Here is a 15,848-nt window from a genome sequence, read left to right as displayed (position 1 = left end):
CCCCCTCAAGTTGAAGGCCAAATACCCTCAACTTGCAACAGAAAAAAAAAACGAAGACAAACACGGCACCACGTATCTCTCGGACATTTCATAACACACTTGGTGTGCGCCTTGAAGAAGACAAAGAAACAAAGAGAAACAAGGCACTCGACCTCTTTTAGACATTTGAGCAAACACTTGGTGTGCATCTTGAAGAACTACATAAAAGAGGAAAACAATACATAGCAGACAATGTAAAGAAAAGAAATGTAAAGAAAGAGATGAGATAAAAAATAAAAATTAAAAAATAAGAGAACCACAAGAAAAACAATATAAGAACACTCACCCTCAAGTTGAGGCTGAAGGCCTTCAACTTGAAATAAAAAGACGACTTTCAAGGCACAAAACCCCTTTGAGACATTTTATCAAACACTTCGTGGGCACCTTGGAGAGGAAGACAAAAGACATGAAACACAACAAATATAGACGGAGAAAAACAGAGATGAGGATGAAAGGCAAGAAGACAACGCTCCATACGACAACCCAAACGAGAGAGAGAGAGAATAAATATAGCCGAGGAAAATTGGTTTGCCGAGAGAGAAACAGCGACACAGAAAATACCGAGAGAAACTTAAGGGGTTTGAAACAAATATAAAGAAATACGAGGGATAGTAGGGGAAAGAGATCTTAGGGAAGATTTGAGGAGAAACTATAGGGAGATAGAGAGAGAGGAAGCAAGATACGAGAGAAAGAGATGATGGCGTGGAAGGAGATAGACTCTTCTTTCCTCCTTGAAGGATCAGCCCATTGGCTCTGATACCATGTTTGAAATGAGCTAGGGTTAGAGAGAAGTGAGGAAGAAGAAGAGGAGTGAAGGATGGAGAGTCTCCACTAGGGAGCTCCTCATGAATATGATGTATATAAAGGCCCAAACTATGGCAACAATGTTCAATGACTACAATACCCCTAATATACTGGTAATGACTAAACTACGCCTAATACATTATTCAACACATGCAAAACCAGATTTGGAAAGAAAAAACTGAACAATTACAAGACATACAAAGAAACTAAACATGCATATAAGAGTGGGGAAAGAAGAAAATAAAAAGAACCATTTATCGTTGTTTCCATTGAAGAGGGCAAGCCTATTATTGAATATTGAGAGAAAATGTGTTGCCATTAGATTCGAAAGAAGTTAGTATACGCCTTTCTCCTGCATCACATTCGGCATGATGCCATTCGGTTCTTTCTTTGGAGCATCAAACCCCTTACAGCCATTCTAACATCCAAATTATGCTATTCGTCGCAATTAAAAATTAAAATCTGACAAGAGCAATTAACTAAATCGGGGAACATTCATGCCAAATGGACCGCCATCTATAAGATCAATGGCGACAAAAGACAATGGTTTATCTTTATCTTCTCCATTGATCAGCTCCTAAAGGTGTCCTAGAGATCAAATTTATAAGATGATATAATTATGGTGAGACCAGCTGCCACAGGCTAGTCTTGAGTAGCCAACAAGGTCGATGAAACACGTACAGGTGTGGCTTGTTGACTAGTGTTATGGGTATGCCCCTCATTGACACGAGCTCAACTTCCCCCCGGCTTACCTGATGCGAGTGGTTTACGGGTGATTGTGTGCATTTGTAGGGAATAGTCCTGCCCAAAAAATTGGGGTGGGGATACCTTATGTAAAAAAAAGGTCAATGGATCCAATCATGTACATGTGGAATGCATGGGCCTATAGATCTATCTCTCTTTACTTCAGTTCTTTATGCTTTCATTTCTTTTGTATGTGAGTATGGCGAAAAATCCTTGATTTAAGACTCGGATAGTTATGTTTGTCATTTTTCTTTCTATATAGCTATTTTTTCCCTTCTGGGTATGTTCAGTTGCTTTCATCTTTGCAAAATCCCCAAGAAATGAGACCGTGAAAAAATAAACCGGAGCAAACAAATTTAAAAATAAAATAAAAATAAAAAGCAATAAACAAATATTTAATGGCAAACGTATCCCTGCCCTTTTAAACAAATTGTAAAATGACCGTTACATCCTTTTATTTATTTTTCATGTGATTCGTGCAATTCTTTGTCTGCAATTTGATTCTTCTTCCTTTAATCCATAAAAATCCCTCTCCTAAGAACATCAAAATGCCCCTCAAAACCCCCTCTTCTTTTTCCCTAGACAAAAACCCATCTCTGTGAAAACTGATATGGGAAAGAAAACCCCTTTCACCGGGCCTTCTCTACAAAGCACTTTCATCAGGCCTTCTCAGCAAAGCCATTTCACTAGGGCTTCTCTTTCAAAAAGATCATCTTGAAATTCTTCATGAAAAAAAAACCTTACACTGGGCCTCCTCTACAAACTGATCTTCATCCAGCGATTCTTCATAAAAAGAAAACGCCTTTCACCGGGCCTCCTCTGCAAACCGATCGTCATCCGAGACTGGATCTTGGAGGTGGTTGCTTTGATCAGAGGGAGAGATGGTGAATGAGTTTACCATCGAAAGAAAACCCCTTTTCCGTTGCTTGGCAACGGAAGCTGGGTTCGATGGGATTGACAAAAATCTTAAGAACTTTTTACACGCGCGCATGCACAAACTACATTTAAAGTACATTATAATTTAGTACATAACAATATATAGATTCGTTCAATATAATTGCTTGTTATGTAAGGATTTGAATAATCATTATAATTGAGTATATAAAATTCGTTCGATATAGCTGTTTGTTACATAAAATTTTTAATAATTATACAAAGAATTAAAAAATAAGGCATATTTAATAGTAATGGCTAAAAAGAAATTTAATGTTATAAGATAGTTCATATCCGTATATAAATTGTGCATACAAAGTAATTAAGGTATAATTAATAGTGATAGCTATGGAGAAATTTACATATATAAGATGATCCATAGCTATGCATTATAATTCATAGCGGTATATAAATTGTACATAAAAGGCAGTTAATAAACATATGAGAATTTACATTTGTAAGGTTTTCGATGACCTGGGGCTTGTCCATGGCCACCAGAGTTTTCCCATTTATATAAAAATGCATCCAGAGAAATATATAAATAGCACTGGCGAATAGTACTAAGAAACAAGGAAAAAATACAAATTGCAGCTTCTCAACAGGGCAACGGAAATTTTAATAGAGAATCGAATGCTAAATGCTAAACTTTCGCGTGGGCTCCCCTATTAGGGATTTAATCTAAGTTGTAATTTTCATTTCATTCGCTATTTCATTTTGGTAATCGGAACGGAACGTTGTGGTATTTCGATCATTTCAATCGCCATATTGTTCGAAACTTTTCGCTCCACTACAACAAGCGAAATTTTTTTAATAGTTAAAAATATGAGAAATATCCAAAAATAAAAAATTGTTAAAAAAAAATATATATATATATATATATATATGAGAGAACATTTCCTACACACTTGTGTAGGTAAGTTACCTACACACTACCTTAAAATACAGTGGGGGCCCACATTGTTTGGGTGATCCAAACCATTCATTTGAATAATCCTCACATAGATAGGGTGTCCACAAAAAATCAGATCCATAGGATCATCCTAACCATTCAAACTATGGAGGCAAAAAATGGAGTAATTTGTGAAGGTTTATACACGTCCATTTTACCTCCACAAATCGTAGGGTTGGGATGATCCTATGGATCTGATTTTTTGTGGACACCCTATCTATGTGAGGACCATTCAAATGAATTGTTTGGATCACCCAAACAATGTGGGCCCCCACTGTATTTTAAGGTAGTGTGTAGGTAACTTACCTACACAAGTGTGTAGGAAATGTTCTCTCTCTATATATATATATATAAGAAACAATTAAATGAACCAAATATTTATGTAAAAGATCCAACATTTTCTCAAAGGAAAATCATTGTCGGATAAAATGCGTGTGTTGACTAGTGCCTGACAAGATGAAACTATTTTAGAGACCAAATTATGAGAATTTTTTACTGGATTTTTGGGATTTAATAATGTTTGGACATGATAGGATTTATACTCAACTAAGCCTTTGTCCCAAACTAGTTGAGGTTGGCTAATGAATCCTTTAGAAAATTTTCAGGAAGAAGGTGAAAGGGTCTACCCGGTTCAAAAGGACTAAGTCTACTCCTGACACTATTTGGGTTCGTCTACATGGATCATTTGCTTCCATTCTATCCTATCCAAGGTCATGTTCTGTGTTATGTTCCTAGCCCTCAAGTCTTTCCTCACTGTTTCTACCCAAGTTGTTTTGTATCTGCCCCTACCTCTTTTTACTCCATCAACTTGGCACAAGTCACTTCTTCGCACTGGCGCATTCAAGGGCCTACGTTAGATATGCCCAAACCATCTTAGGCGGTGCTCTCTCATCTTCTCATCAATTGGGGCCACTCTCACCATTTTACGGATGTCTTCATTTTAATTCGATCTCACCTTGTGTGGCCGCGCATCCATCTAAGCATTCGCATCTCCACTACACTCATCTTATGCACATGCTGCTTCTTGGTGGCCCAACATTCTGAGCCGTACAACATGGATGGCCTCACAACTGTCTTATAAAACTTTCCCTTCAACTTGGTAGGGATTTTACGATCGCACAGAACTCTTGAAGCAAGCTTCCACTTCAGCCAACCTGCTTTTATTCTATAGTTAACTTCCTCTTCAATCTCACCTTCCTTATGTAGAATTGAACCAAGATAGCGAAAGATATCCCTCTTAGGTACCTCCTGTCCAGTCATATTTACTACATCCTCGTTCTGCCTCCTTACATTACTAAAGTTGTACTCCATATACTCTGTCTTAGTCTTACTCAGTCTAAAACCTTTGGATTCCAAAGTAGTTCTCCATAACTCTAACTTAGCATTTACTCCTGCTTTGGTTTCATCAATTAATATTATGTCATCTGCAAATAACATACACCATGATACCTCATCTTGGATACCCTCCGTAAGTTCATCCATAACTAGCGTAAAAAGATAAGGGCTTAGAGCTGATCCTTGGAGCGATCCTCTTGTAATTGGAAACTCACTACACGTGTCCATCCGTGGTTCTGACACTGGTTACTACTCCATCGTAACATATCTTTAATCACATCAACATATTTTGTAGGCACTTTTTTCCTTTCAAGGACCCACCACATAACACTCCTGAGAACCCTATCATATGCTTTCAAAATCAATGAAAACCATATAAAGGTCCTTTTTATTTTCTCTAAATCTCTCCATTATCCGCCTAATTAAGAAGCTACCTTCCATAGTCGATTGTCCGGGCATGAAGCCAAACTGATTCTCTGACACCTTAGTCTCTTTTCTTAGTCTATGCTCAATTACCTGGTGTGACTCATTAGCTTAATTACTCGATAATTGATGCAACTCTGAATATCCCCTTTATTCTTATAAATAGGTATTAATGTACTCTTCCTCCACTCATCAGGCATCCTCTTAGTATTCAAAATATTGTTAAATAATCTAGTTAACCAAACTAAACTCACATCACCCAAGAATCTCCAAGTCTCAATAGGAATATCGTCAGGCCCCCTAGCCTTGCCTAATTTCATATTTTTCATAGCTACTCTTACTTCTGATGTTCGGATTCTGGAGGTCTGTATCATCATAAGCATTATCAAGTTCTCCCAAATTCGCTACAAGTTCTCCATTAAAATTGGAAAAATAACCCGTCGTTTGGAAATTAAGATTTTGACCCGGCTAGATTTTTTTCAAATTTTGTACTCAAACTGGAAAGTTGAGTTTTCATCCTTTAGAATTGGGTCTTGAAACTATTTTCAAGAAAACCCAATTGAGGGTATTCTCTTCTGGAAAGTATATGGACATTAAAACGTTTACTAAAATGACTTTATATGTAAATACTGAGAAGAGGAGAGAAGAAGATAAGAGTACTACGAAAATGAAAGAAGAAGAGAAGAAAAAATACCATTAAAAAAGAGAAGAAAAACAAAATTTTGGACGAATTTCGTCGAAATTGGACATTTCGCCCGTTTCGTTCGAAATCCAAAACGACACGGAAAATACCCCCATTTCGTTCTGGATTTTGGTCCAGGACGAATTTTTTCATCCACTTTGGACAAAACGAAATGATTTTACGACTTAGGTTCTTATAACATTCCCTTGTAGTTTTCACTTTTTTAATGAGCTTCTTTACTCGCCAATACAACAAAAAATCCAGGAATCATGTACAAATCCCAAAACCTTCATCTTCAAACCATTAAAAAAAAGTGCGTTTATAGCGCTCTCATTCTAGTATTACCCCCTTTCTCAATGGATAATTTCCACACCAAAACATAGAAACAAAAATAAAATAAAATAAATAAACAAACGAAGCTGCTAGAACTCCATGAATCCTAAAAACACCAAATTGCACAACAACAAAAATTCTTGTGGGCTCCCTTGATTAGGGTTCTTGAGGTATTCCCCTGTAGTTTTTCTCTTCTTAATGAGCTTCTTCACGCGCCCGATACAACAAAAATCCAGGAATCCTGTACAAATCCCAAAACCCCCATCTTCAAACCATCAAAAGAAAAAAGGTGTTTATAGCGCTTTCTTTCTAGTATTTTGATGTGTTTCTATTATGTGTAATGTGTTCTATTATGTATAATGTGTATGATGTGTTATTTTGCAGTTATTAGTGGGTTAGGTGTTACGTATAATGTGATTGTCCTGTTCTTTTACATTTATTAATGGGTTAAGTGTCTGTGTGTTGTCAGTTTGTCATTTGTCGTTAGATTTGATAGTTGTATAGTTCTTAGGGGGTTAGGTCTCTCTGTGTTGTTACTCTGTCATTTGTTGCTAGATTTGGCAGTTGTTCAGTTAGTAGTGGGTTAGGTGTCTCTGTGTTGTCACTTTGTCATTTGTTGTTAGATTTGACAGTTGTTAGATCACGTGATTATGTTTATAAATTTGAATAGAAAGAAGAAAAGGATAAACTGGTTTTCTCAGCAAGGCCCTTGCAAGGAGGCACTGTCCCCCTCGAATCGAACGAATTAATCTATTGCTTTGCTTCTTTTTGTTTTGATCTTATCATTTGGTATCAGAGCATTAATGATCTTGTAGAATGACAAAGAAAAATGATGAAAGGATATATCAATTGGAAGAAATGTTGGAAGAGATACGTCAATCATTGGCGGCTGTAAATGCTAAATATGATCATTTGGCATCAACTATAAACACGGAGAATGACGAACAGGCCAGTAATCAAGGTGCATAGCAGGGAGGAAGTGTAGGGAGAGGCTATGGCAGATCTGATCATTTTTTTAAATGCATTCCAGCCACGATGTACTGGTTAGATTTCCCGAAATTCAATGGAGAAGACCCCACCAGGTGGATTTATCGTTTAGAACAGTTCTTCCGTTATCATCAAATCAAAACGAGTGTTGTTGGTTTCATCTCACTTGGAGGGCGATGCTAGTCAAGGGTTCCAATGGTATGAACGAACTCAATAACACTTAATTTGGACAGATTTAACTGCAGCCATTTGCGTTTGGTTTGGCCCGACCAAATATGAAGATTTTGACGCTACATTATCAAAGCTACGCCAACAAGGAGCATTACGGGAATAGCAAACTCCATGTGAGAGGTTGGCCAATCATGTGCAGTGTTGGACTGAAAAGGCTCTCGTAGGATGTTTTGTGAGTGGCTTAAAAGAAGAAATTGGTGCTGAAGTACGTACGTTTCAACCCAAAACTACAACCGCAGCCATAGGTCTAGCAAGAATGCAAGAGGAGAAGTTACAACGTCTAAGACGTTTGAAGAATACTCCAAGTTCAACAACTCCAAAATCTATTGGATTTCCCATAAAAAAGGATGACACCAGCTGAATTGCAAGAGAGATGTGACAAAGGGCTTTGTTACAATTGCGATGAAAAGTTTTCCCCATATCATCGGTGTAAAAGGTAATAGTTATTTCTCTTAGATGCAGGATCTGACAATGAGAAGGAAGAAGCAAATGAAGCACCTGAGGAATCAGAAGTGCCGGAGATTTCTATCCATGCTCTATCTGGGCTAAGTCCACCACAAACCATGCGAGTGTCCGGACGAATCAAAAGACAAATTGTCTCGATCTTGATCGAGTCTGGAAGTACCCATAATTTTTTGAATGCTTGTTCAGCTTCAAGAGCATCCGAAATTTGAGCTGGCAGTTGCGGAAGATAAGAGGATAACATATCAAGGGCGGTGCTCTCATGTACACTTGCAAATCCAACAATACACTCTAAGCACATACATGCACCATGAAAGGATCAGATGTAGTTTTGGGTATTCAATAGCTGAGATTATTGGGTCCTATTGTATGGGACTTCTTCAAGATGTCTATGAACTTTTCCATTGGCGATTGTGAATATCACATCACCAGGCACACATCTGGCGTGACAAAATTGGCACGTTTGAATAGCATTGAAAATCTCTTACAAAACCAGCAATTGGCTGTGGTAGCCCAACTCAGGCCCATTATTGATATGGTATGACCGGACTTGAACCTTCTAATCTGTCTAAATTGCTACATGATTTTTCTAACTTGTTTGTGGAACCAAGTAAATTACCCGTCCTATATTACAAGACATAACATACCTATTAAAACTAGAGTTCATCCCATCAATGTGAGACCTTATAGGTACCCACATTTTCAAAAATCAGAAATTGAAAAGATTGTGCAAGAAATGTTGCAAGTTGGGATTATAAGACCTAGTGTGAGCCCTTATTCTTCTCCGGAGCTGTTGGTTAAGAAAAAAGAGGGGACATGGCGACTATGCGTCGATTGTAGAGCATTAAATCAAGTCACCGTGAAAGACAAGTTTCCGATACCGGTGATTGATGAGCTTCTCAATGAATTGCATGGATCATGCTATTTTTCCAAGCTTGAGTTGTGATCCGGATATCATCAAATTCGAGTGTATGAACCTGACATTCCAAAGACTGCATTTCACACACATGACGAACATTACGAATTTCTGGTAATGCCCTTCGGATTGTCAAATGCGCCATCTACTTTTCAGTCACTCATGAATGACATCTTTAGACCATATCTACGGAAAGTCATACTTGTATTTTTTGACCTGGTTGTCACGAGCTCAAGTCACGGCGCAGCGGTAAGGTTGCTCCATTGTGACCTGGTGGTCACGAGCTCGAGTCACAGAAACAGCCTCTCTGCAAAGCAGGGGTTCGGCTGCATACATCTAGCCCTCCCCAGACCCCGCAATGGCAGGATCCTCGTGCACTGGGCCACCCTTTTTTATATTGGTGTGTGACACTAATTGGGAAGAATATCTGTCACATTTAAAAGAGACTCTAGAGGTGCTTCGAGCCAACCAATTTTTTATCAAAAGGTATAAATGTTTTTGGAGGAAAGGAAGTAGAATATATTGGTCACATAATTTCACATGAAGGTGTAGAAGCAGATCCAAACAAGATTGCGAGAATGATTGAATGGCCACGACCAATTACTGTGAAAGGCTTACGTGGGTTCTTGGGAGTTGGGACTCACGAGGTACTACAGAAAATTTGTTAAAGGTTTTGGGAAAAATGGTCCTCCCCTCACAGCTCCTCTTCGAAAGGACTCGTTTCATTGAGGTCCTGAAGCTGAAAAAGCATTTTTAGTTCTAAACAGGGCTATGATCACAACACCCGTCTTAGCTCTACCAGATGTGTCCAAGACATTTGTTATTGAGTGTGATGCATCAGGTAGTGGCATTGGTGCAGTATTGATGCCGGACGGAAGACCTATTGCCTTCATTAGCAGAGCAATATTTGGGAAAACATTGGCACCATCGACTTATGAAAAGGAGATGCTTGACATCTTGCATGCTGTAGCCAAGTGGCGACCCTACCTCATAGGCCGGCATTTAAAAATCTTGACAAACCATCGCAGCTTAAAATTCATTTTAGATCAGCTGTATCCACCCTTGAACAACAAAAGTGGGTATCCAAATTGCTGGGATATGACTATGAAATAGTATACCGGAAGGGGAAGGAAAATGTGGTCGCTGACGCTCTATCTTGACAAAATGACAGCAATTATTTCAATGCTATTTCCATGCCTCCTATGCTAGATGAAGTGAAGAGGGAATGGGAAGAAGATGAGCAGTTACAATCTCTCATACAACGACTTAAAAGGGATCCTCAAGCTGTTGTGGGTTACTCATACTTCTATGATCAGCTGTGCTATAAAAATCGTCTGGTGTTGAGTTCAAGTTCTAAATTCAAAGATCAACTTCTTCGAGAATTTCACTCCTCGCCGGCTGCTAGACACTCTAGGTATCACCGTACATATAGGAGGATAGCACAATGCTTATATTGGAAAGGAATGAAACGAGATATCAAATGTTTTATAGAAGAATGTGACACCTGCCAATGCAATAAACACGAAACTGTAGCTCCACCAGGGTTACTACAACAGTGGCCCATTCCAGAACAAATTTGGGCAGATCTATCCATGGACTTTATAAAAGGTTTGCCCCCATCACAAGGCAAAAGCACAATCATGGTGGTTGTTGATAGACACTCCAAGTATGCACATTTTAGTGCCATGCAACACCCTTATACAGCAGCAACAGTGGTTCATGTTTTTATAAGTGAGATCTCCAAACTGCATGGAATGCCACGGTCCATAGTCTCCGACCGTGACCCCGTTTTGACCAGTCAATTTTGGCAATAATATTGTAAGCTTCAAGGCACCGAGCTTTCACATGAGTACAGCACTACAGCATACCATCCACAAATAGATGGCCAAACAGAGGTAGTAAACCGATGTTTAGAAACCTATCTTCGGGATCTGGTCTTAGAGGACAAGGTTGTTGACATTAAGGGGGTTGGAAAGACGTGTTTCTATTATGTGTGATGTGTTCTGTTATGTATAATGTGTCTGATATGTTATTTTGCAGTTATTAGTGGGTTAGGTGTTATATATAATGTCTGTTGTCTTCTTTTACAGTTATTAGTGGGTTGCAATGGATGGTTTTCCAGTAGTTATAAAAAAAAAATAGGGAAAATTACATTTACGCCCCCTCTAGTTTCTGACACATCCACCCCTATAGTTTAAAACGTGACAAATACACCCTTGTAGTTTCAATTTGTTTAAGGTAGGCCCCCTCAGCTGAAGGTTCGTCCATAGATTGAAGGGTTAGGATGATCCGATGGAGCTGATTTTTTAGGCACACCCTATCTATGTCAGGGCCCATCAAATGAACGCTTTGGATCATCCAAACAATGTGGGCCCACATTATTTGGATGATTTTTTGGTAGTGTCTGGATTCGGGTATGGGCCCACATTATTTGGATGATCCAAAGCGTTTATTTGATGGGTCCTGACATAGATAGGGTGTGCCCAAAAAATCAGCTCCATCGGATCATCCTAACCCTTCAATCTATGGAAGAACCTTCAGCTGAGGGGGGCAAACCTTAAACAAATTGAAACTACAGGGGTGTATTTGTCACGTTTTAAACTATAGGGGTGGAAGTGGATATGTCAGAAACTAGAAGGGGTGTAAATGTAATTTTCCCAAAAACAAAAAAAAAAAAAACTAAAAGAAATCCAGTAACCCTAAAATCCGTACGACCAAAGAGAGAGAATAGTGAGTAAGAAAAAAGCAAACCTTCCGAGGACCTTGGCTAGGGTTTGAATATAGCAATCGATCATCTTCTTCTTGGTAGCGTCCTCGCCCCCGGGCAGGTCCATGATTATAAGCCAGTGATGGAAGTCAAAGCCAGGGCGGATCCGATCCATCGTTTGTATCTGATACTCATTGTCGCTGATATTGGATTCATCCGACTCGGTGATGTACGACGTATCCTCCTCGGTGAAGTACTCCTTCTCCATGAGTGAGTTACAGCTCATCTCTCTGCTCAAGTATGACTCATAGGTGATGAAGTAGGACTGGATCATCTGGCTCAACCGGTTAGCACCGGGACCCACAATTCGGACGGCATGGGAGAGAGGGGAAGCTCTAGCGAAAGGAGAGCCCGGGCCCACCAGAGAGGAGGATCCGGAAAAGAATCGTTTAGAGAGGAGGAAGGGCGTTGAAGGAGAGCGAGAGATGAGAGATCGGGCAAGGGAGGCCATGGCTGAGGAAGATGAACCTTTACTCTACGGGGTTAGGTTATTTAGGGCAGTGATATTATTTCCCACATCTTGTCTTCCCCTCGTTAACAGATATCTATTGGTTGTAGTGTAATAAGGGATTTGCTAGGGACCAACCCAGAAGACATTTCGCGCTTAGGCTGTTGCATTTGAGAGCAGCACGGTCACCCCAACTTGTGTACACGTAGTCCACCTAGGGGTGCAACTTGGGTCTGGTTGAAGCCACGCATAACTCTAAACTAATACTATCTACCCTAACCCGACCTGAAACTCTAAACCGTCAATGCGAACCTGACCTGCCCGATTCTCAACGCGATGAAAAGTAATCCAACCCAACTCAAAAAATTAATATCTAAACCCGAACCCGATTTCCCAATTTAGGTCGGGTTTGCCCAGTTATGGTGATATCATTCCCCTTTTAGGTTTTTATTTTATATTTTAAAAAAACAAAAAAATTGTAAAAATTATATATTTAAAAATGTCGCGTTTTGATGTGGGTCGGGCCAACCCGACAGCTCAACCCGAACTAAAACCAAAACCCGACCCGACTTGGGTTTAACTTCATCAACCCAAACCCAATCCGACTAAAACACAATCTGACCTGTGATTTTTTCGGGTTGAACATGACCTGAGTTGCACCCTAAGTCCACCCTTGTTGAACTTCACGAAAAAAATACTTCTCAAGAAAAATGTTTTTTTAATCATAAAATTTCCCCAAAATTTTTGAAATTTTTTGGAAAGGAAAATATTTCTAAAAGTCTATAGTTTGTTTACACATGAAAAAAACGACCATCCTTTTTTATTTTTTCCTAGAAGGGCCTTCAATTTAATATAATATCTCTTTAAATAAAAATTTAATTGGAGGGTCAAGATCATCCTATGGAGAAGACTTTCTTGGCACACCGATCTACGTCAGAACCCAACAAAGGAATGGTCTGGATCACCCAAACAATGGGGGCCATTTTATTTTTGGGCTCCACATGTATGCATGGTTGTCCACCGTATAATTAAATTCCTTGGAATTGGCGAATGCTCGGAGACGAGGAGCCATCTTCGTGGGCGAGTGTTGAAGATGCGGAAGCCTTCTTTGTTGTATAAAAAATCGTACTTTTAGTGGATTCCCCTCAATGATACAAACTTGAGAAGAGTGGAGTAGGTTTTGGAGTTATAAGACTGAACCACTATAAATCTTTGTGTGGTATCACTTCTATTACTCTTCCCCCCTTCTCATTTGCTTTGTGGTTGTTCTTTCTTCTACCTTTATTTTTGCTAACCTCTATTAACCAAAGATGAATTATCAAGTGTTAGTAAACTTTTAAAAGGGATTTCAAAAGAGTAATTTTTTTAATACCCAACCAATTCACCCCCCTCTTGGTTGCCCAACTAGGATTTCATTTGGTATAAAATCCTAGTCTCTAGGAATAGCCTTAACCGGTCTAGAGTAAAGATCCTAACAAATGACATCATTTTCTCAATTCATAGAAGGACAATCCACCACTAGACCTCCATACTTTAATGGAACTAACTATGGATATTGGAAAGCAAAAATGAAAATCTTTTTAACACAAAACTATCAAATTTGGAAAGCTATTCAAAATGGTTATACACTACCTTCTACTAATCTAGATGAATGGAGTGAACAAGAACAACAAGCTTCAAATTACAATGCCAAAGCCATGAACTCACTAATATGTGCCTTATCACCGGAAGAATTCAATAGAGTTGCAAACTTAACCACAACTAAGGAAATTTAGGATCTTTTAGAAGTAACACATGAAGGAACAAGTCAAGTAAAAGAATCCAAGATGAACTACTTGTTTAGAGAGTATGAATTGTTTGAAAATCTGACTAGTCTTTCTCAGTCGACCAGTAATTATAGAAGAAACTAACGACTTTTCCATTACATTAGTAGGTAAATACGTAATAATCTTTTATTATGCCATAGATTTCTAGCAAGTGATGGTAGGCAGCCAAATCAATGCCAGACAAACCAGATGTTCTTCGATGGTGAAATTTTCAAATCGCGTTAAATGATTTTAAATAGAGTTCTCTTCGTTGGGTAAGTTATCATATATATATATATATATATATATATATATATATATATATATATATATATATATATATATATATATATATATGGGAAAGGTGTGCGTACTCGGTCGAGTAGATAAGCTTATCTACTCGGTCGGGTTAAAAACAGTGGGGGCCCACATTTTTGGGGTGATCCAAACCATTCATTTGAAAGGCCCTTACCAAGATAGGGTGTCCACCAAAAATCAGCCCCATAGGATCATCCTAACCCATCCAACAGTGGAGGGAAAAATGGGCAGATTTGTGGACAAGCTGTGTTTGTCCATTTTTTCCCATTTTTCCCTCCACTGTTGCATGGGTTAGGATGATCCTATGGGGCTGATTTTTGGTGGACACCTTATCTAGGTAAGGGCCTTTCAAATGAATGGTTTGGATCACCTCAAAAATGTGGGCCCCCACTGTTTTTAACCCGACCGAGTAGATAAGCTTATCTACTCGACCGAGTACGCACACATTTCCCTATATATATATATATATATATATATATATATATAAGTAAAGTGGAATCCTCTAAGCCGTGGTTGTGCCACGTGCCAGCCCCTCTTTCCATCGAAATTTCAAAATTCGTTTTACTTCCGTGTGTGTCTTTTCTCTTCCCTAATTAATCTTCATAAATATAGCAAAAAATCGATTATTTTAATTTCTGTGTGTACGTCTCATCTCATTTAAAGAATTGAATGGGGGACAACGTGGTGCTGCCACGTGTCCCCCTCTATACACCTACCTTCTGTGTATAGCTTTTTTTTAAAGAAGAAAATATACACGCAACTTTTGTGCATAAATTTCAGAAATATGTGTTAGCCAGGTGATGCCACGTGTCACTCCTTCTCTACCCTGAATATTAGCATAGCATTTAGCTCAATTAAATCTTATTCATTTACAGAGATATTTTAGACAAGTCGTTTGGTATTCTAGGAATCCAAATTCCTTGAGAACCTGCCTCTCTAGCTTTCCTTAAAAAGAGGCTACGTTCAAGCAAATCATATCTGGCACTCTTAAATTCCTAATCCTCCTCTACCAAGAAACGCATACTTAAATTGGAGGCCATTTCCAAAATCGATTTGCATTCTTACTTCCTTTTATATCCTGGCAAATTCCTTCTTCTCCTTCATCCTCATCTCTCTTTAGTCTTTACTCCATTTCTATCTCATTTGTATGGTACACAGTATGTTTAATTACTTGTCTACACCCCTTAACATGATCCCTCTAATTTATTATCTTATTTTCTTCTCCCCTCTCTCTCTCTCTCTCTCTCTCTCTCTCTCTCTCTCTCTCTCTCCCTCCTGATGGAGGGATGGAGCCATCTACATGGGAGTAGTACTCTTTTGTAAATTGCTATTTTTATTTGAATTTTTCTTTATGTAATTTTTTTTACAATCACAGTTGTATGAAGAAATTTGCGGCCGATCCCTACAAGTAGTTCTTAAAGTCATGATCCAAAGAAAAGGAAGGATGTTTTCCTGTTGAAGATGGATAGACTTAGAGGGAGGCAAGTGTTTTTTTTTTCCCTTGATTGTTAAAATTCGATCAAATCAAGACGGATATATTTATGGTTCTGGAAGCTTCTTACTGTAATATAACTGTAAATGAAGAACTATTTATCTTATACCTCTCCCGTCTCATGCATGTATGGTTAGATCTTTGACTCCATCTTGCGAAGTATCTTGGTTTTTTGTGGAA

General features: G+C 38.7%; 1 protein-coding gene and 1 long non-coding RNA gene across 3 annotated transcripts in view; one reads left to right on the top strand and one right to left on the bottom strand.

The window, feature by feature from the left end:
- LOC143892531 (multiple organellar RNA editing factor 2, chloroplastic-like) overlaps positions 1 to 12,153 on the bottom strand; it is a 25,794-nt gene extending 13,641 nt beyond the window's left edge. Inside the window, exon 1 of one of the 2 annotated variants that reach the window (XR_013255531.1) lies at positions 11,590 to 12,153. Coding sequence is in view for 1 of the 2 variants with exons in the window: in XM_077397231.1 (XP_077253346.1) it covers positions 11,590 to 12,056 (467 nt within the window). In the remaining variant the exon portion in view is untranslated. The remainder of the gene's footprint in view (positions 1 to 11,589) is intronic. The other variant, XM_077397231.1, reaches the window with a different exon arrangement.
- LOC143892533 (uncharacterized) overlaps positions 1 to 15,848 on the top strand; it is a 26,686-nt gene extending 10,838 nt beyond the window's left edge. Inside the window, exon 5 of the long non-coding RNA XR_013255535.1 lies at positions 15,552 to 15,848. This is a non-coding gene — a long non-coding RNA (uncharacterized LOC143892533). The remainder of the gene's footprint in view (positions 1 to 15,551) is intronic.

The sequence above is a fragment of the Tasmannia lanceolata genome, unplaced genomic scaffold (genome assembly GCF_043159265.1).
Source record: "Tasmannia lanceolata isolate RefF3 unplaced genomic scaffold, GAP_Taslan_0.1 ptg000015l, whole genome shotgun sequence".
NCBI lineage: Eukaryota > Viridiplantae > Streptophyta > Magnoliopsida > Canellales > Winteraceae > Tasmannia > Tasmannia lanceolata.
The sequence above is the reverse complement of the archived record's forward strand: the minus strand, read 5'-3'. Positions and strand labels throughout refer to the sequence as shown.